This window comes from Pholis gunnellus (genome assembly GCF_910591455.1).
Source record: "Pholis gunnellus genome assembly, chromosome: 6".
Taxonomy (NCBI): domain Eukaryota; kingdom Metazoa; phylum Chordata; class Actinopteri; order Perciformes; family Pholidae; genus Pholis; species Pholis gunnellus.
In genome coordinates, this window is record NC_136532.1 from 23,165,750 (window position 1) to 23,186,896 (window position 21,147).

Genomic DNA, 21,147 nt, shown 5'->3' on the forward strand with positions numbered 1-21,147 from the left:
CATTACTGACGTACTTTATGTCATAGAACGAAACTCTTAAAATCTCTTGAGCTTGTGTTAACCACAGACCTTATTTTAGGCATCTAATAAAAAAAACCACACAAAAAAAACCATACCGACTTTGAGACAAGGGAACCGGAAGTGCAAAAATGCTGATCATCATGTTGTGTATGATGACGTGAATACATCAATATTCACAATTTAAGATACATCACAGTTTGACTGCCATTGATATCATTCACATTAATTCCTGTTTAAAACAAATAAATATCCATAAATAACAACAACAAAATAAACATTGTGCAAAGCAAGGCCATTATTTCCAATGGGTAGCGTTGCTGTGCTCTCATGGTCAGCTATAATGGCGCACACACACACACACTACACACCGACTTTCCACCAAAGATCAACTAAAGTAAAGTTTGACCCCAAATATGTTGTTCTTTACAACACATTATCCAAAAGAGAGGTGAAGTCACGCCCGTTCTGGCGACCTTATTTTGGAAAAAAAATGTTTTATCCAGGTTGAATTGTGCCGGGATTTACGTATGTTGTTTGTCAATTTAAAAGATCATTTTGCATTTCAAGAACGTTGCAGCTTGTCATAGATGTGTTGTTGTAACATTTAGTTTTGTATGAAACTGATCAGTGAACCACATCTGTCTTCTCACACAATGAACGTCAGCAACTCAACTGTTACCTTGGCCTGCTAGCTAGCTAGGTAACTTAGCTATGTTCCACGCACAACATTCTACATTTTTCTGACTCGATGTGTTTTATCCCGCGACTCTTTTTATCAGCCGGGAAGCAAAATAATGAGCAAGACGAGTCGTTGAGTGCGAGTACATCCCGATACGAAACACATCGTAGCTTCAGCAAGAGACGTGACTTACGAGAGTTTTGGGTGTGTAGTCTTTCTAATTACATATTCTCACAGTCTCATATGTCTTTCTTGACGTTTAAAATGATCTTTTAAATTGACAAACATCACATGTGTATTTCGTGGCATATTTCAAACGGAATCAAAAAGTTACTTGTTTCTCACCATTGACTACGGGACCTTTCCCTCTCTATAGGATTCTGGCATTGACCTGAGGCAGCTGTTGTAGCGGTGACAGTTTAACCATGAAGAAGAATAAAGGGAAAGTACATCATCTGCATCTCTAAATTCCCAGTTATGTAAGCCTACTCTCTGATCATACTGGGGCTTTGGTCAGAAAAATCTTAAGCATGGCAGAATATACCAGAGAAGACGACGATACCAGGTGACATCATCAGGGTATTTTACTCAGACTTCTCAGAAGTGCCCCTTTAAACGCGTTCAATCCCTGCTTTCGAATCCAACACTTTCGATGCCTCCGCAAGTGCCTGCGACACTTGTGGAAGCCAGTCCTTCAGAGCGACTATGACACCCCCTCCATATTCTCTTTTTTTAAAGTCAAGATTGTGGGACCACTGTGGCGGGGCTGGTGTTGTCGGCAAAGAGTCGATGTTGGTGAGCATGGCCTTAATTTGAGCTAAATGGTTGAAGAGGTTTCCCTTGACACGTGACAGTGGCTCGATAACAGATTCGCTGTTGCCCCAAGAACCCTTCTGATATTCTTCTACCTTTGAAATGTGCAAATAAAAAAGCACACCCTTGATGTAGATGTCCTGCAGCTTCTCAATAATGGTGACACCGGACACTGATGAGTTGGGAGCATCGTCTGGAACGGAAACATCCACGGATCCATGAAAGCCTATCTGTAAAAACAGAATTCGAATACAAATGAATTCACCATTCACCAGTGCGTATTGAAGATGATCAGTGTAAAATGTGCATCTAAAATGGTAAATGGTATACCTGAAGGTGATGTTTTCTGTTATTATAAGCATAAGGATTCACAGCAAACTATATGCATGCATGTAATCCAATTAGCTGTTTACTGTTCACTCTCCTAACACTATATTTGAGCTGTATTACTGCTAATTTGAACCAAATTCATCCTGCTACTAGTTCACATTAAAAGCATTCAACGAGCAAAACACCAGGTGGCTTTTATTGTGACGCAGTTACAGGAAACGCAATTTGTCATTAAAAATGTATCAATGAAACATTTGACAGCGGATGAGTTTAAAATACTACAGGGACTAATGGAACAAGAGGGAGCAGCCACAGTGAGGTGTTCATGCAGTTGCATGAGACAGACTGCGCACATCAAACTCTTAAGCAATGTAACCAACCTCTTTGTTGTATTTCTGACAAAGGAGCTGCCCAAGTAGTGTTTGCAGTTGTGTGAAACAGCACTTGCCGTTATCATGGTTGATACGGGTATCACCAAATCAATTTAAAACTAGAGCACAACTTTAAAGTTTAGTGCAGATTTAAACTGAATCTTTGCATCAATGCGAGGTGGAACTCCTGCGCACATATGCCGATTCAGCGGGGAATTATGTGTACATCTATTTTTGTGATTATCTGATACGATGAGTGAGTGGAATGGGCCGATGTCCCTAAAGGCCTGCGCGTTGTGTCCAGGACAAATATCATCCGAAAGAAAACGCCAACATGACCGAGTCACTGGGTGGTACTTACATATTCCTCCAGCAGCTCATTTGTTTCAAGTATCAGTACGGATGTAAGCAACTTAGTGCTGTCGAAGTTCCAGCTGGTGTTGGCTAGAGTTGGAGCAGGAAACACTGGCCTCCACTGGACTTCCAGGAGCATCAAGACAAGTACTAAGAAAAGATCATGTGGATACAGGTAAATCAAAATGAAACACAGATTATAAGGTAAAAAGAACTGTAAAAACTCTACATTTCACCAAGTTTATTTGGTTTATTACTAATCAAATGATCTCATAACCCTTAATATAAGACAAAACCACTTAACAAGTAACATTTCTGTGAGTTATAGGGGCTTCAATGCATCTTGAATATTGTCAGTGGTCTCTAAATAGGTTCTCCCAGCTCATTTGAAGATCTCTTTTTATCTTTAAAAGCTAACTATTACACCCTATTTCAAGAAATCATACACAACGAATTCTCCGTTGTGCTATTGGCAGATTCTCTTTTACTAATTACAAGCAAAACATCTTGAATTCATCGTTTTTAAAAAAAATATTTTTGAAGTGGCCTTTTTTTCCAGTGATATGCTCATAAATATTTGGGAAAGGAAGCAGAGATTAATTAATTTTAAGGGGTCACAAGCCAAGAATGTTGTGAACCTGAGCTGCAGATAAAGAGAGAAAACTTAAAGCATCAAACGGATGTAACATTACTCATATAAACATTTGAATTTGTCACTATTGTACAAAGTACTACTTTTTAAGTGGCTATGTAGATTTTTTCTTTTTAAATGTAGCATTCAAATTATAAAGATATTTACCATAGTGCCTTAGAAATCCATTGAGTTTATAATCCATAGTGAAAGTCAATGATTTGCTTGATGTCCGGCGGTTCTTGATTCAAACCACATGAAAACAGCAAGGTGCAAAACACTTTTCACTGGTAATCTGGCCTATATATATTCAGTATCTAAAGTGTTTGGTCATCTACATCCCACCCACACACTCACACACACACATGGTCACACGCTCCAAGAAATGACAAAATTCCGTTTCACTCATCTCTCATGTTATGACAGAGTGTGCTGCTTTCATTTTAACAGGGGTGGGACTTACACTGAAAAAGAGCGGAAGAAAAGAATACATTTCAGACAGAGATCATTTGCTTTATAGAATGCAAAAATCTTACACCAATTACAAAGTTGAAATATCAACACATGAAATGACACACTTTCTACTTTGTATATCTCGGGCAAAAAAACAAAGACGACAAAAAAATGAGCAAAGGTCGCGGCATGGTAGGAAGGATGGGAACGAATCAACAACATACTTTGCTGCACAAAATCATTTTTCAGACTAATACATAAACCTATGACAAAGGGATCGTAAGTAGACATTACTGTTTTGTAAGTGGATGCAAGTCAGAAACGTTGCGAACTTAATAAATATTAATCAAGAGTTGAGATTTAGTCCCATTCTCCCCCTCATCTAAAACGTGTTGACTATTGAATCACAATCAGTGGATCAAACCTGCAGTAAAATGTTACTTTACCTCTCTGATGGCGTCGGTCCAGATCTGGATCTTGGTCCTCTGCTGCGCCCCAAGCTTCCATTCCTTTCTTCGCCTTAGGCAGGTCATCGGTGTAAAAGGAAAATCTCATTTCTATGCAGATGACATTCAATTATACTTTTCATTTTGCAGAATTACAATATGAACAAAGTGATAGTTTTAAAAATGAAATGCTTTTTAAAATAAATTCCATCAAAAGACAAAGTCGTCGTCCACTAATTTCCTGAAGGTAAACACGCTGGTTGTAAATTAAGATTTTTGCACCAGACAGCCTCTTTCCAAAGCTGAAGGAATGTATGGAGTTTGTTTAATCTTTCTTCTTGTTATACTCACCCCTGACTCAAAACCAATGGTAAAGACACCTTTAAAGTGACGACTCCAAGACTTCCTTTTAAGGCAAAAAACAGACCAAACACCACAGGGATGGTCCTGGAAAGTCATGATCAGCACTGTATTGAAACCAAAAGTCATACATGGCCCGTCATCCTAACTCCACATCGTTGGCTCATGAGTGATGAATGACAGATTTGAAGACATCGGTCTGTCACAAGGTAGTCAGTGTTTGTTGTAACATGCAGTTTTGCAAATGAACCTGCATTTATGTTAAGAATTGAACTGGCTCACGCCAAGAAGTCAACAAAGAGTAACTAATTTCAACATTTTATTGAATGAAGCAGCACAAAAAATTACAAATGTTTAAAGAATACTTTTACTTCAAATTGTACAAAAGTTGTACCAAAGAAAACATCTGAGGGATATTAGCTAAGTCAAAAGTATATTGTGCAAATAACAAAAAATAAGACATAGTGTTACTGACCTTGGGTAATACTACAGTTAAGAAATGCGGACTTCTTTAAAAAGAGCACTGACGAAGCCTACTGTCCTGCTTGAAGTAGTTTTAATATATATATATATAAAAACTACCTACACATTCCTCTTAAACCAAAATGAGTGAGGCCTGTTGTCAAAAAATAGAAATTCTCAGTTTTCTTTTGCATGAAAATTATTGTAAATTCAACATTCTCACAACTGCCTTGCATTTCAAGCTTCACGCTTTCAGTGGAAAGAAAGAAAATAATGCAGCAAAATAGCCTTCAATTTGAAAAAAAGAGGCTGTTTAGACACATGGCATTAGGATACAAACGTCACTGGAAGACTAAGTTGTGCGTTTATCGCACTGGTGAAATGTATGCAGGTGTGATCTGCCGTTTGCCGCTAAATAATATGAACAATTCAACTTCAGACCACCTGCATTAGAGAGAAAGAGTCCATCATGTATCCGACTTTGTGCTTGTGAGTTTGAATGAACGAGTGTCTGGATGCGTTTGTGTGCATGCGTGAGCTTGTGGGCCCCCTGGGACTCAGTGCATCCTGCCTTAGATAGGTAAGACAGGAGGCCTCACAGACAAACTGTGAATGCACACCATGGAGAAGCGCTTCTGGTGTTCATGGCAAGTTTGTAGTAGTTAATACTGCTGGCGATGCAGTGCTAGTCTAGGCACAGGGTAGGAATCTTGTCCTGCTGGCCTGCCACCCGTGGCCACTGGAGCTGGAGCGAGGGGCGCCATATTGAGCCAGGATCATCCAGCTCAGGCTGGACTTCAGGAATCAACTCGCGGCTGGTTCTTTCCTCTGATGCTGGAGCATGTCTATCACGCTCACTATGTCCTCCTCGGGGACCTAGAACACAGAAAAAGAAAGTAAAACAACAAGAGGGTTCACTTTTTGTGATCTCTATATAAAAAGGGAGGTACACGTTCTTTTCTTCTTGCCTAATGTTGGCCTGTGAAACACAGACTTTGTTGTGATTAAGGGTTTGAGAAAGTGTCTTATAATACTGATTTCCAAATGCTAAACTCTCATTATTAAAGTAAATATAAATACAATATATGGACATCGCCCACATACGTACAGTGGTTTCCAATAAATTCAGTGGTGTGAACTGGAATTGCCTCCATTGAAGAGAAAATGATCGTGATTGTTTCAGTAATTATTCACTGAAATAAGACCGAGACCAACTATGGCGTAGCTGGTTTTTTTTCTCCGTTCTGTGGTAAACAGTGACGCCACTAAGGTTTACACGGTTTGAGCACGAATTTAATTCCATGAAAATGATTCAGTGCAACGACCTTCTATGACTAAGTAGTATGTTAAGCTCAATGACACGCTAGATTGCATTGTACAGCTATAAAAGAGTGCATTCTAAAAAGGTAGGAGTGGAAAAAGAACTATTGAATAATGTAGGGGATACCCAAAGACTCCCATATTGTTCCATTTGAAGTATTTCATACTTTAGACATCTCAGTCACTGCCTGGAATGTTTTCTTTATCTACCAACTATTCTTGGTAAGATTCCTCCCTTCTTATCTCATCATCTCCATTTTGTTCGCAGGACTTGTTGCATTGTGTTGTTCCCAAAGTCGGAACTGAATTGGGAGGGAAAGGTTTGAGCTTTTCTGCACCTACTGGACGGAATAATCTACAGACTGATCCTACACTTCTAAACATAGAAACCCCGAGCGAGCTAAAAACTATGGTGAAATCTATCGAGTCCATGATGTCTGAACTCTGACTGGAACTGCTGGACTATTTGTGATATGACCAATCACTTCAATGGTGGGAGGTAGTTTTGAGAGAGGCCATCCTCTTCCCTTTAATCTCAATGGGACAAACCTGGTTACATCAAAGCTTAATACAATTTAAGAAATCGGTAAGTAAGTTGATTTACCAGCCAAACTATCTCAAACTTGAAGGTTGTATGAATACTTTGCGATGTGGTTCAAAGACGAGAAAGAACAACAAGATACAGGATGTCTATTAAAGCAGTAATAGGAGACACATGAGGCAATTCATCTACGGTGCACAAGGGTTTTACAGTTCACTCCATGTAACCGGATTTATCTGGTAAAACCTTTTAAACCAACCCACAAACTAAGTTGAGGGTTTGGGCCTAACCCTCAACTTAATTTGTGCAGTTTCAGCATTACTTATGAGGTAATGTCGTCAATTCAAACACCACAAAAACACTGTTTAACATGGATATACCAACAGTAAGTTAAGGTAGATCAGGTTACATTAGGTGTTGCATTCAAAATGTTTACCCAAACCTAATGTGTTATAACATCTAGGAGAATATGTCATCGAAAGAAACTTTAATATTGTCTAAATAGTTCAATAAATCTTCTCTAGACATTCCACACATACATTGTAATGAAATTAATAATAATAGTTAATGTAAAAAAAATGTCTACAATAAAATGCATCTTTAAAGACACTAGTGTTCATTAAACTGGACACATTTTGAGAATACCTAAATAAAGTTGATTTTCTCAGTTTAAGAAATCAGTGTTTTTAAAATGAAATATTTAGAGAATCCTTTGAATCAAATTGTGTTTAATTTAATTCACTGATCTCAAGCTGATTTGGAATCACCTGCCTCAAGCATTCCTCATGTTTAAACCCCAAAGGAATGCTGGGATACGTGACATTTCCTTGGTCCTTATCTGTCTACATCTCCCACGTTAAGAGACAAACCTTAAAATATCCGAGCTAAGAATAAATCATTTTTGAGTCAAACGTGTGTCAAACGTCTGACTTCCATGACAGCGATGGTGGTGTCCTAACTAATGACGCGAGGACGTTGGACTCACCAGAGCATGGTCGAAGCTGAAGGTGCTTATGTAATAGGCAGAGATGTCGCTGTCAGCCAAAGGCTGAGATATCTGGGCAACAATACCACATTCATCTAAAAGCAGAGAGTGGAGGAGAAATACACTGATATTAGGATCACCATCATAAAGCCAAATGTAACATTGCATGGATATATAACCACGTGATAACATGGATTCTCTTATAGATATCATATTGCTGTCATTTTGTCTGTTCTGTATTAATTTAAGGTCCAACATGCATATGAATGGAACTAACTTCAGACTATAAGTAAAAGAAATGTAGTACAATAACATAAGACAATAGAACCGATACTACAGGAAGACCCATTCACATATTTTAGTGAAAACTACCCAATAACTGCAGTTTCTACCTAAACCTACACAACAATAGATAGTTTATTACATAATAAATAAATTAAAAAAAACATCTGCATCAACATTGAAGGTTAAAAACCAAAGGAAATAATCACACCTGCAATTATGTCTCAGAAAAATAAGAAAGACTCTTATTTTAGGTGTATTATTTCTGACACTACATTAATTCACAGTGCATTCCATTCACATGTTCGAGTGAATCAAACCGTTTGTCTGCCGATTTCATTCTTATTGACAGAACACAGAAGCTTTTTTTCAACTGTAAACTCAGTATCTGGTCTGCAGGGAACATAATTCAGAGCTGATATAACCTGAAAGATTTCTGACAACCAGTCAGACATCAAACCCTGATCATTCCCAGCAGGGGGAGCAGATCCAGAAGCAGGTTGGACTGTACCACCGGACTGACCTGTATGTAGAGTAAATGAATACATTCTGAGGTGTGAGAACGTGGCCTTACCAAAGCCCAGCGGTTGTCCCCCTATACGAACCATTCTCCACAGCTCCCCGGATGAGCTCGTGAAGAGGAGATCAGCAGGAAACCTAAAGCACAAAGAACAAGCACTGAATTCCACCAAGTGCAAACATACACAAGAACATTTCAGAGAAGCACAGAGCAAAACCCTCTCATAGCAATCGCCACACAAAAGCGTGCAAATACAGACGCTGAAACACCTGGATAATGGTGGCACAATTAATCAAAATTGCAATTTGGCTTATTGCAAAGTTTAAACCACAGGAGGTGCAATATTTGTTAAATAGCTGTCAAAATATCATTTTATATTAAACACTGTGGTGCTGCGGAGATATCCCGGCCCTCACATCCTATTCTACAGACTTAAGAAAACATCTTCGTTAAGCACAGATCAAATGGAATATCTGTTAAAATAATCACAATTAGATATTTCATTTCAAAATCGTTCAGCCCTCTGCTGGGTGCGGTTTGCTTCCTACTTTCTCTGAGCCTCCGTGTCCATCACCAGTGAGATGTAGCCATCAATGAGGGAGAAGGAGAAGAACTTGATGCAGTCCAAGTCCTGGCTGGGAGACGACGGTGCATCCTCTTTAGGACTACTGAGGAAAAGAGACCATTTGGTGAGACATTACAGTGGCAAAGGGATTTATGTAAGTCACATGATAGAATATTTGTCAATACAGACAAAAGCAAACGTTACAGACAGAAGTCCAGGGTAGGACAGAAAGCTTATTCGCACAGGGCTTGTACATTTATTTTCTTGGATTAAGAATTAAAAAAAGAAAGCGAGCAATAAAAGAAAAGAAAAGCCGTATGTGCACAATAATCTTCTATGTTTACAATATCTGGGTGTGACAAATGGTCAGTGTGTCTCATATTCAAGTTTTCACTAATCATGTCATGACTCAGCGCACATGAAACCGATGTGGAACAAATTACCTGTGTGGCTATCTGCCATGTTTAATGTAAAAAGCCAGTGAGCTGATGTCTAGTTTGCATCATGTGCTGCCACCTTGTGTGTTTGCAGAGGTACTGCAGCGGTGCGAGTGAAGTGAGCGTCTCACTTGTTGGAATAAAAGAGGACGTCAATGAGCGTGGTGGCGATGGACGGCAGTGTGTCCGGGTCCAGAGACATGACACAGAACTGGTTCTTCGGGATCAGCACCGGGTGAACTGTCGGCTGGATGGCTGGAAGAGCAAAGACAGTGTTCGTCTGTAAGAACAGCTTTTTTTTCTCTCCCAGATAAAAGCATTACAGATTGCATATTTTAGATCTCATATAAAAGTGAAAAAAAAAAGAAGACATTTTTATAAAAGGGAAACTGTAACATTGTCCATACTTGTTTACCTTTTGGCAAATTAGCACCACTTAAAGTAGGCTGAGTTAGCTATTAACAGTTCCTGTTTGCCCCGAAGACCCTGAAAAAAAGCTGAAAAAACATGATGATTCTCAGGCTTTTAAGCAGATTAATTATTGGGCACATATTCCCTGGATTTGACAACTGACATCCAAGTTTCATAATTTCATTCGTACAAAAAGATCAAGGTTCAAGTCAGCAGTGTTTTAACATGAAAACCATACAAGAGGGGGAGTTATCGCTGAGAATCCAATAACTCGCCTCCCTCTCCAATAACTCCTGTCAAGTTTTCCCAACTTCATTGGAATCTTCTCGTTCAGTCTTGCAGAAGAAAGCAGTGAAATTAGAGCAGCATTTACATCACTACTCTGCCTACATGTTTGGTCTACGACGTTGACATGAAGCCGGCGTCTTAGAGATGAAAAGATATGAAATATTGTGAAAGCTCGGACATATTTTTCAGCACGTTTCCGCTCTCTTCGTACAGCATGTTCCGGACCTCATGGTGGCACGAGAATGACTTCCTGTAAAGGACGCTGTGTGTTTGCATGGTTTCTTTATATGATGTCATGAACTGCAATGTTTGTTGAAGTCAAACACGGCGTTCTTAAGCACAACAGGTGTCCTTCAACAGCAAGTTCCTCTCTCTATAGATACATATTTCATTATACCCGTCATAACGTCACACAGGGTATTAGTCAGAATCAGTGGGAAGAAGTCAGTAATACTTAATACTATATATAAAATATAAATATGTATATGAAGCATATTTATGTTTAGACTGTCCCACGTTTCTCAAGTAACAGTTTTTTTTTTTAGACTCTTACTTTTGTAACTCCTTCAATTCTGGAGAAACAGCAATGATGCAGGTTTCACTCGCGTCCGATTTGCGACTAATTTTGACATCTTTACACAAAGAACCTGAAGGTGGTGCTAGAGGATCTTCACTTCATCCTCTGAAACAAAACTCTGCAAATTGCCAGCCTGAACACCAATGAGCTGTGCTCTTTGTTTACGTCTCCATGCGTCCACTGGTAACCCCCGCGTTTAACGTCACATTGCTATGAATTGTGGGTAATTCCGTTGGGCAAAGTCTGCAGAAATGCGGATTGACGGGACAGGGTTCATAAAGGGCCCAAAATGCCTGCGTGACGGCTTTCATACTGTGGAGTGCGGAGATTGGGATTGAGTGTGATGTAAGTGAATTCAGACTAAACGGGACAGCGCCCTCTTTACCTTCTTTGCCGTTCCTCTGGAGGCCGTTGGAAACGTCCTGACAAAGCACAGGGACCGACTCTCCTCCCACCTCCTTGTAGATGTTGAACTCCTCCTCCAGGGTGCTGATGACCACGGACAGGTCCTTCTCTTTCACCTACACGACACGGATGTGGAACATTAACACCGTACAGTCTGCGGTGAGTTCATTTCACATACAAGGTCAGATTACATCATGTCGTTTCAGGCAACACCGGCTCATTTTAAGGAAACGCTTGAGCTCAGCCAGCACGTCAACCACTCATTTATTTGCTGACGCAAACGTCTGTCAGGGTGTTATCTATTTTTGCCCTCTGAACACTTTCACATGTTATACATCAACTAACTTTTTAGTGCATTCAGCTCTGTTGGGAATTAATTCCTTCACAGCAAAATGCAGACACAGTGGCTTCTTTTGTCAGGCAGAGCTCGGTAGGTGCAAAGGCTTCACTGTGAGTTTAGAGGTCTTTTATGCAATTTAGAGATTCTGAAAAATTGCTCCAGACGTCTCTGAATTACACAAGAGTGAACAGCTCACTGCGCCTCGTTCACGTCAACAGGGTTCGTGTGAGCGCTGATTGGACTGGAGTGGAACAGAAGTGGAGCAAAGACTGAGGAAGCAAAAAAGACGGAAGTAGGCGGGACTTCACCAGGATGAAGTCGGTCTGATAGGTGGAGTGCATGAAGACAGAGACGTGCTGCTGGGCCAGAGGGGCGATGACCGACTTGGCGATCTTGGTCACGCCGACGGCCTGCGAGCTGCTGGAGGCGTTGCCATTTGAGACCACGTTGAGCGGCAGCCAGATGGAGCTTTCTACCTTGAGATGCTCGGAGGGCTGGAGCTCTGCGGAGGGGACAAGAGGAGGAAAAAGTTGCTCAGTGAGACAGTGGGCATCGGCACAATATCCACGACTGATGTCTTTAACTGAACATGATCAACTAGCTGTGATTTACAAGTCAAAAGATCTTTAGAGTAAAAAAAACAAAACAGGCTCAGTTTTATTTTAGACATTTAAAAGATGTAAAAGATGCACATTGAAATACTGTTTCAACAGTTTCAACAGTATTTCAATGTGCATCTTTTACATCTTTGACACGTGCACAGAGGTCAGTGCTACACAACCAATGCTACTGGGTGGCATCATGGGAATTGTAGGATGTTTTTGAATCTTGACACAGAGAAAAGACGAAAAAAAGTCAGGATATCTTGCCCTTTTCGCTGACAATTGAATTCTTTGAAATCACAGCTGCAAACACTCGTAGCGTCAGGTTGACATTATATGCAAGTAATCAGAGCCAATCAAGAAAACAGAGCTTTAAAAAGGAGCCAGAAATGTGTGTGTCACACCAAAAACACAACCAAACTGCACTAGTGGGAACAGGAAGAGGAACAGCAGTTACTAAGCTAAAACAAACCACCAGGTATGTGAAAGATGTACATCCAACTGTCATGCAACCAAACATTTCTGAAGCGATTACAATGACGATTTGGAAACTTCAAAGTAAAGCCCCCCCCTTTTAATTAAGTGCTAAACATCTTCCCCTCATCACAACTTTACGTTACCGGTGATGCATCGTTATGTTCGTGAAGGAATAAACTATGAGGAAGCTTTAAGTAACAACTTCCTCTCGATTGCTGCTCAGTATAACACACACACACACACCTCCTGTCCCTTCCTTCACCATGGAGACCTACAATGCCCCCTGCTATTTATACCGCATGGCGACAAGTAAAACTATGAGTGTGTGAGACCCGATACCGATGCATGAATTAGCTCAGAACCTGCGGCTGTTAGTCGGCGGTACGGAAGGGTCAAAGTTCAAACATGGTAATCCCTCAGACGTGGCTGTGACAACCTGTGAGTCGGTACAGCCAAAATGTAAAAGCTGAATATTTTACTCTTCGTCCCAAAAACAAGACTCAAGTGGAAGCTGGCAGCTACCCGGGGAAACAGGTGTCTATCCAGGAAGTGAACAAGAAGCTGAAAGAAAGAGATATTGGGGTGAAGTGTGCACCCTAACCTTTTTAAGAGTGCTACTTAAATAACAGGTGTAAAAGAAGAAAAGCTAGCTCTCCATACACTGCTCGACTTTCAACAACAGAGCGCGGAACTTCAGAATGCTTGGGAGGAGAGAAAAACGTTCTTTGGAGGTTTGAGATGCGTCTCCAAAATCTCCAGAAGAGGCACAAACAATTGTGGTCATGGCATCATTAAGTGAAACTCAAAAACATTACCAATTGGTGTCTACCTCCTGCAGTGAATACTTTTTTCTTTCTCCTTCAAAGAGCAACTGTTCTAGTTGGCATCATTTGTCACAGACAGCCCCTTGTGGCTCCGCTACGCCAGCTTTCACCTCTTAAAATAGGCTCTCGGTTAGAAGGAGAGCAAAGGAGACGGAGAGAAACGGAGCAGCCGGAGGCGATAAATGCCTTTAACAGCTAGATGTAAAACGACACAAATGGCTGGACGAAGAGCGGACGGGACTATAACATGTGCACAGTCAACGATACAGCGGACGGTGTCCCAGGAGTGTAGTCAGACAGAGGTCGGGTACATTTTTATTCATATAGCGCAAAATCATAACAGAAGTTATCTGTTATGACACTTTTCTCATACGCACTCAATAATTTAAAGAGACCCAACGTTTCCCCCCACGAGCGACGGGTACAATCTCGAGGTGAAACGTTCATAAAGGGCTTAACTTACAAACACAACTGATGAATCTCCATTAACTTTTTTTGGGATTCAAAATTGTTCAGTGTAAAAAAAATATTTTCAAAATAAAAGGCAGATACCCATCAAAATTGACCAAGAAAAAGTCCTAAAAAGTTAAAAACCATGTCTTCCAGAAAACAACTAAAATATTAAAATTATTTGAAAAGGTAAAAAAAAGAAATAACTGCCGACATTTGAGAAGCTCAAATAATTAATAAAAAAAAAAGGAGTCACTATTATTGAGCCCACCAAAGCTACCTTCCATGTAATTGATATTCATGAGAAATCTGACTTTTTCAGTCAAAATGCTGTCAAGTCCTAACAAATGATTTAATTAGAGGTTTGACCATAAGTGCAGCTTGATCTTTAAACCTCAAAGAACAAGGCAAACAGGTTTTCTGTTAGGCTGTAAGTCAGCGACATAGAATAGCAGCTAACCAGCTCACACATACGCTCTCATGTCCACCAACCTTCTCAGTCTGGGAGGAGAGAGAGAACTTTATTTTGCGTGAATATTGATCCTCGTACAGCTATATTTTCCCCTAGATTATATATGGTCGTACATACACCCGTCCTACCTGTGAGTTATGCGAGGAGAACAAGGAAAAGAAGCAACATTATACTGCTAAAAACAACAAAGTCCCACGCTGTGGCCCAATTCAAGACTACTCGTTACTCTCTAACCCTGTTTCAAGGTTGGTGTTTTCTGATCCTGCTCTTTTGATTGGACAGAATATGATGAGATGCTTGCGTTTGTAAGGTTGCGATGACCCTGATGACATCACAGGGCCACAAAAGAAATGATCCAACTGTTTTCACATAAAGCTCAACCCATGACTAGTAAACTGATCTTGAAATGAAACGAGAAAGATTAGATTAGTGTATACTTTATGGTATCGCTTTATGGTGTACACCTGGGAGTAAAGCGGTCAGAGAGAAGAAGGACAAACCCTCCCCGCTTGATGAAAGATGTGCACACAAGGGGCTCCTTTACCTTTGAATCCTTCCTCGTCGAGAACGACGGTGTAGTTCTCCGGCGTCTCCGTCAGACTGAAAAACTTACATCTGCAAACCAGGAGAGGAAGCGCAGACGGGGAGAAGCACGCGGTAGGAGAGAGAAAACATGAGAGGCAGGAGATGATGAGGAGAGAGGGGGGAAAAGAAAGAGAGAGGAAGAACGGGGTTATTCATTTGCAACCAACAAAAGGGAGGTCCAGATCGTCATTAACAGTTACCAGGAATAAAGCACATAGGAGTTCTCCGAAATTCACACTGGTTTCAGGACTGGCCGTCACTCACTAAGCACAAGCCCGGGATCAGCATTATGCCGGCGTCGCTCCTTTGTCCGTGGCAAATGGCGGGTAACGCCGCAAACAGGGACACTGCTTCAGTTAGCAACGGCTGCATTCAAGGGAAGGGCCTCCGCCTTTCTAAATGGGTCAGCATGCTCGTTTCAGAATTCACAGGACTGTAAACACAATCATCATTCGGGATCCAAGGACTGCTCTCTACAAGACTGAACCTTTAAATTCCTAGATTACACCGCGCTACGCTTTCTCTATCTACAGTCTGGTATTTGCGTATTCATCAGGCTCGGGGCCAAAAGCATTTGCTTTCAAAGGCTGTTGCTTGGCCCGGGCCACACAGTGTTCAGTTCTATTGAATGTTGCCTTTGTGAAAACAAAAAAGAAAACAGTTAAAAGAGGCCCATGGGATTGGATACGGGTTGAGGAAAGAACTGGGCAGTGAAACCTTTAAGATGACCATACTTCAAATGAAGTTTCTGTACGGGACAAATTCCTCTTGTTCTACACCAGAAACAAATACCTTTGGTGAGTGTAACACAAAAACATGGAGATTGAATTGAATTATTCGAGCACCCGGTATTTTAGAGCCATCCACTAAGCTCCATACTGTGGGGAAAAAAAAGTCAGTAACATAGTAGTAGCTTTAGTGTTACTAAATGATCCTTGGGACGTTCCTGTTTCTATAATGAGTAACACTGAGAATACCACTGAAGGAGCGATGGTGGACTTTTTCAGCATTAGTTTGAGAAGCCTTTGGTTTCATTTTATGTGGAGAGAAGACATGAGCAACTTCTACATGGATGACCCTCCCTTTTGTTTTCCCCCGAATCCATAAAAAAGGAAGCGCCGCATGTTCCTGTTTTCCTAAAACGTCTCACTGGAGATAAACCTTCCTCTTCCTCTGCTTAACAGTCAGCTGAGGCCTTTACAGTAGAAGCCTGAGTGAGGCCGCAATACTCCTGACTCAGCAAAAAGTAATCCCTGCCAGGAGATGGGACAATCACCCCCACAGAGGGAGAGAACACTGTAACACTAACTAACAGCTGTGTTAGCGAGCTCAGCCAGCCCATTGTGTTATAATACACACACACACACGCCCCCCCTCTCATTTCCTGTTGACCCCTCACCTTCTTAGCTCGCAGTTTCCTGCAGGTAGCGTGTGCCAAGCATCTACTCCGCCAGCGAGACCGATCTAGTGTGGAGCTTTATCGCATGCGGTGCGACAGTGAGGGGCTCTCGCGTTACACCTGCGCGGCCGGCAGACCCTCAGCAAAGGACTTCGTTGCGTCGAGCAACCTGAGGGAAACCCATCTGTGAGGCAACTGTGCTTTGGTTTCCCCGTTCGTGATGTACGGATAAGACAGATTAAAAAGGGCCTCTCCTGAGCGTCATGACTGAAAAAGGTGACGAGCACACAGAAGAATCCATTTGCCTGACATTGTTTTTACGATCACTATTCAATCCCCCCCCACATTCTCAGGGAGATTGCTTTTATCGTCGGCCAGCACGCACCCTCGACTTCTCATGAAAAGGCAGAGAAAACCTGATATCTCTTGTTGCGGAGATGCAATATCAATTTCCTTTCTCTTTCCTTCCGAAAATATGAATCTGTTCAACGAAAGTAAGATATTGTTCTGTGTCACTTAGTAGAACTATGTAGGACAAATGCACAAAAATGTAGGTCAAGGAACAGGAAGGTCCTTACGGCTACGCTTGGCTCCACATCAACACGCAAAGAGGGGAAAAACAGACGAGTAGAGGACAAATAGATCCCAAAGGAAACGCAGCATGTAAGGATTTGAGTTATGCTCAAAACCAAACTACTGGTTTGTAAAACATGTAAAAATGCTTTTACCCTCGAAAGCAGAGTGAAAAGCAGGTTGTCATCGAGAGAGAGGGGAGATGCAATATCGTTTAAATATGGGGATAACGGTGCATATTTTCAGACGGTCGCTCTTTGGAAGACATTGATGTGTAACCGATATCGTTTTGTAGAGAAATTTAAAAAAAGAAAGCGAAGAGAGAAATTGAAACCCCGGCTCCTTTATTACCCAATCTCAGAATGAGGGGGGCCGTGATTGCCGATTTCGGAAAAATAGAAATTGTCAGCTAATTGTGATGTCTGTGTGTGTTTCTGAATCTATTCCAACATTCGACAAGCACTTCTGGAGACGCACACTGGAAGCTCAAGCCTGCACACACACACACACACACACACACACACACACACACACACACACACACACACACACACACACACACACACACACACACACACACACACACACACACACACACACACACACACACACACACAGCTTTAACAAACCAAATTTTACTCGACTAACTTCTCAAAAAGGTGAAACAAAGACAAACACAAGTAGACACACACAACAAATCCCACTGTCTCCAAAAAATACTGCAATAATTAAGAAAAATACATTTTGCATCACCATAAATTGATCAATCGATTGATATTAAATTTAATTGACCAATTAGAAAGTTAAAAAAACAACAAGCTCCTTCTATTAAAGCTTGAAGCGACACAAAGTGAAGGAGAAGGGAAAATAACCAAACGGGAGGAGGAAGCAACAGGTAGCGAGGGGAGCGTCCGAGTGGGGAGGATGAAGACCAAGCACACAAGCGTCTGGACTTTGATCCAGCTGCACAAAGCCATGGGCGGTTAGTTTGGCGCTGAGGGAGTGAGGGTTCCTGCAACTGATGCTCCAGCTGAGGAAACATGATAAGAGCGGAGCGAGCCGATGTTGCTGCGAGGTGCGGGGAGTGAGGCCCCCCCTCCGAGCCACCTCGGGCCCCATCCGTCAAGAGGACGTCCGAGCTTGTCTTGCTACCTTTGCAGCTTCCCACAAACTGATCTGTAGCGTTCTCACGGCCTCCTCTTTTTTCAGAACAATGGGCATGTTTTGTTTTTTTATTGAAATCCCTGCATGTTATCGGGCAGCGAGAGCCCCAACCTTGACAGATCACTGAGGCAGACAAGTGGACCCCCCGCCTCCCCCACGGGTTTCTGGCTCAGCAGAGGCATTGTTCCAACTCAGGCTCGGTTAGTGAGCCGCCGCCGCCGGCAAGAAAGGAGGACTCTGTGGAACCTGCAGGGCTGCATCCACAGTACAGTAAGAGCAATATCTGGGGCCGATACTGGGCTTTGATTATTCCCACACCCATAAACTCCAAACAACAAATGACAGACATTATAAGACTACAAACTAACAGCATGCAGGCCCATGGTCCACATTTGTTCCCCCTTAATGGTAGCGTTCATTCAGTGTTTAATTGAAACTCATAATACATACTTTTATCAAGAATGCATGAAGATAGACACTCATTCTCTTACATGATCCGTAACACTACGGCACATATTTAGCCTGATTTGTAGTCCCAACCGAAAACCAAATCCAAGACCTGACCTAGATCACATGTCCTCACTTTCGAGGGCACTTTTCCTCACGCCGTAACCCGTCTGATGACACGTAGTCTCTCCGTAACTAAACAGAGCCGACCTTCACAGATTAGCGGTGCAGCTGATAGCGGGCACGCTGTGCCTCATCGCATAAGGCCTCTACTTCCTAGACGAGGCAAAGTCTCCGAGGACGACTTTCATCCTCTGGACCACAGGTGTGCCCCCCCAGTTGTGTTGGATGATGCAGAAAGACAAACAGACCTTCTTAGAACTTGGGGATGAGCCTGGCTCCTGTAAGCGGTAACCTCCTTAAAATTCTGCTCAGGACCGCTTTTCAAACCACTTTGCGTTCCATTCTTCGGGGAGTTGTTCTCTAATGAATAGCAGGGGCCTGAGAGAGGGAGATGGCTAAAACCAACAGAGGCAACCAGCCTTGTTTTTGCTCCATTGTTTTTGAGTTGCTATGAATTCAGTCTCCACCACTCCACCCGTCTGCATCGTCTACATTGATCGGGGTCGGGGGCAAAACTCTGCTATAGAAAAATAACAGGAAAAACAAGCCAAAACACAGCCACACCACAGTGTGATGACATAACTCCAAAGCAAGCACAACAACACACTGTCAAACAGAGAGGCCTGCTAATCCAAAAGGAAGGGCAGCGTGCATGCTATTCTTTTTTTCTAGTTCATTCTGGGCTCAGCCTACTTTTCTCCCTCCGGACACTGAAAGCAACACAGAGTCGGTGGAAATGAAAATGTAGGCTTTGCATGAGATAAAACACAGACTTTAAATCTGGGAGGCACAGGTCCTGATGATTTAGAATTACTCATTAGGCCCCCCCCCCCCCGCTGGCCTGTACCTCAGAAATACTGACTGACTCACAGTACATCCTGGTATCATTCACAGGGGACTTATTATTCACTTATTATAGTAGTATGGTGAAATCCTAGTGTGGACGTGTCAAAACCTCTGAGACAAATGAGCGCTGATGGATGCAGCTAGGTGTGTCTGACAGGACATGATGTAAATCTCATTTCTCTATGTCAAGGTATGAAGGAGAAGTGTGTTTCAGGCTCATGATCCACTCGTGGATGGTAAACAGCTTATTAAAAAGGGCCGTTGTGATGCCGATACTCACAATAAGCAAGTCCTTGAGGACGGCGAGTTATCGAGACTTCAGGCGTCACACAGAGCACAGGGGGGGCGATCAGAGGAGGAAAATCGTCCCTGAGATTTGCTCACAACTTCTTTGCAGCTTGACATGAGAGCAGCTGCTGAGCCTGTCCTGCACCACGGGCAGCTCAAAGACAGATGTTGAGCTTTTTTCTTCAAGCCATGCATATGTGGGGCAGCCAGAGCAATAAACAATTGCATAACAAAAGGGAGGATATCTAGGGATTAGCTGAAAACTGGTACTAATGCCAACATGAGAGCCGGACAATTTGCAAACTGGATGCTGGCTTTGGCTAAAGGAGGTCAGAGGTCAAGTTTGGGCTGCAGAAACAAGGTCCCACCAAAATAGAGTGGAGGGGGCTCTGCATGCTCTTTAAGACGTTTGAGCAATGCTGGTACTGTTTTTATAGAACCTGTATGCATTGCCATGCATGCATGCATGCACTTTACAGGACTACAAAAGATATGCACGTTCACATAATGAGCATGCACTGTGCTAACCAAACTGCTGAAGGTTTTTGTGCAAATACAAAGAAGGAAACACAAGGAAATATAAAGAATGCAACATATCTCCATGTTAAAAATTACAATCCTAAATAATATCATTTTTTGCTGTTGTGCAGTTTTCCAAAACGTTAAATATCTGTCACAAACTACTGCAATTCCCAACAGCTCCATGCTTCGCAGTAGATCATTTCATGGAGGCAGAGCAGGGCATGCACGGGCAAATAACCCGGTGAATGAAGAGGCGCTGTGGGTTAGCTCATATCCGTGCTGGATTACCCGGTGTGCCACACAAACATCTGACCCCGATCCATGGAGCTCCTTACCGTGTCCTGTTCCGGAGAAATATCAGCTTAATCAGGGGGTGTGTGAAATGCACCAGCCCATTCTTGGATATGCTGATGACCCGAAGCCTGTGGTCCAATATGTGCAAGTCCATGTTGTCGGGTTGCGAGCAGTGCACGCGGCTCAGAAGAAAAACACGGCTTCCGAGCTGTGCGCTATCATTTCAATGTTAAATACAGGCCCGGACGATGAGCATTGCCGACGAATACAACAACAACAACCACCCACCACCCGCTGTGCCCGTCTCACAAGGCGAAAAACATCCGACGCAATCCGACTCCAGCGCCGCTGAACTACTGTATATTCAAAATAAGGGACAGCCCCAGAAGTGACACGCCCCCTCCTCTTAAAGCTACAGGTTATCTTTAATACACGTTGGTCTTTGCATGGATTAACAAACACAATGTATAACATGTTCATTTAAGTTTGT

The 21,147-nt window shown here is 42.1% G+C and overlaps 1 protein-coding gene across 2 annotated transcripts; it reads right to left on the minus strand.

Moving 5' to 3' along the window:
- Positions 1 to 4,793: 4,793 nt before the first annotated feature.
- Positions 4,794 to 20,979, minus strand: castor1 (cytosolic arginine sensor for mTORC1 subunit 1). Of its 2 annotated transcripts, none has more exons than XM_079161755.1 (9): positions 20,699 to 20,979; positions 14,961 to 15,031; positions 11,900 to 12,093; positions 11,232 to 11,367; positions 9,702 to 9,825; positions 9,117 to 9,233; positions 8,623 to 8,705; positions 7,767 to 7,861; positions 4,794 to 5,796 (listed from the first exon to the last, which is right to left on the minus strand). In XM_079161755.1, exons 1-9 carry the CDS (start codon positions 20,809 to 20,811, stop codon positions 5,725 to 5,727), a joined length of 1,005 nt encoding a protein of 334 aa, XP_079017881.1. In that variant the 5' UTR covers positions 20,812 to 20,979; the 3' UTR covers positions 4,794 to 5,724. The 2 variants fall into 2 exon arrangements, with proteins under 2 accessions (XP_079017881.1, XP_079017880.1); XM_079161754.1 differs by having other exon boundaries at positions 9,117 to 9,236.
- Positions 20,980 to 21,147: the final 168 nt, after the last annotated feature.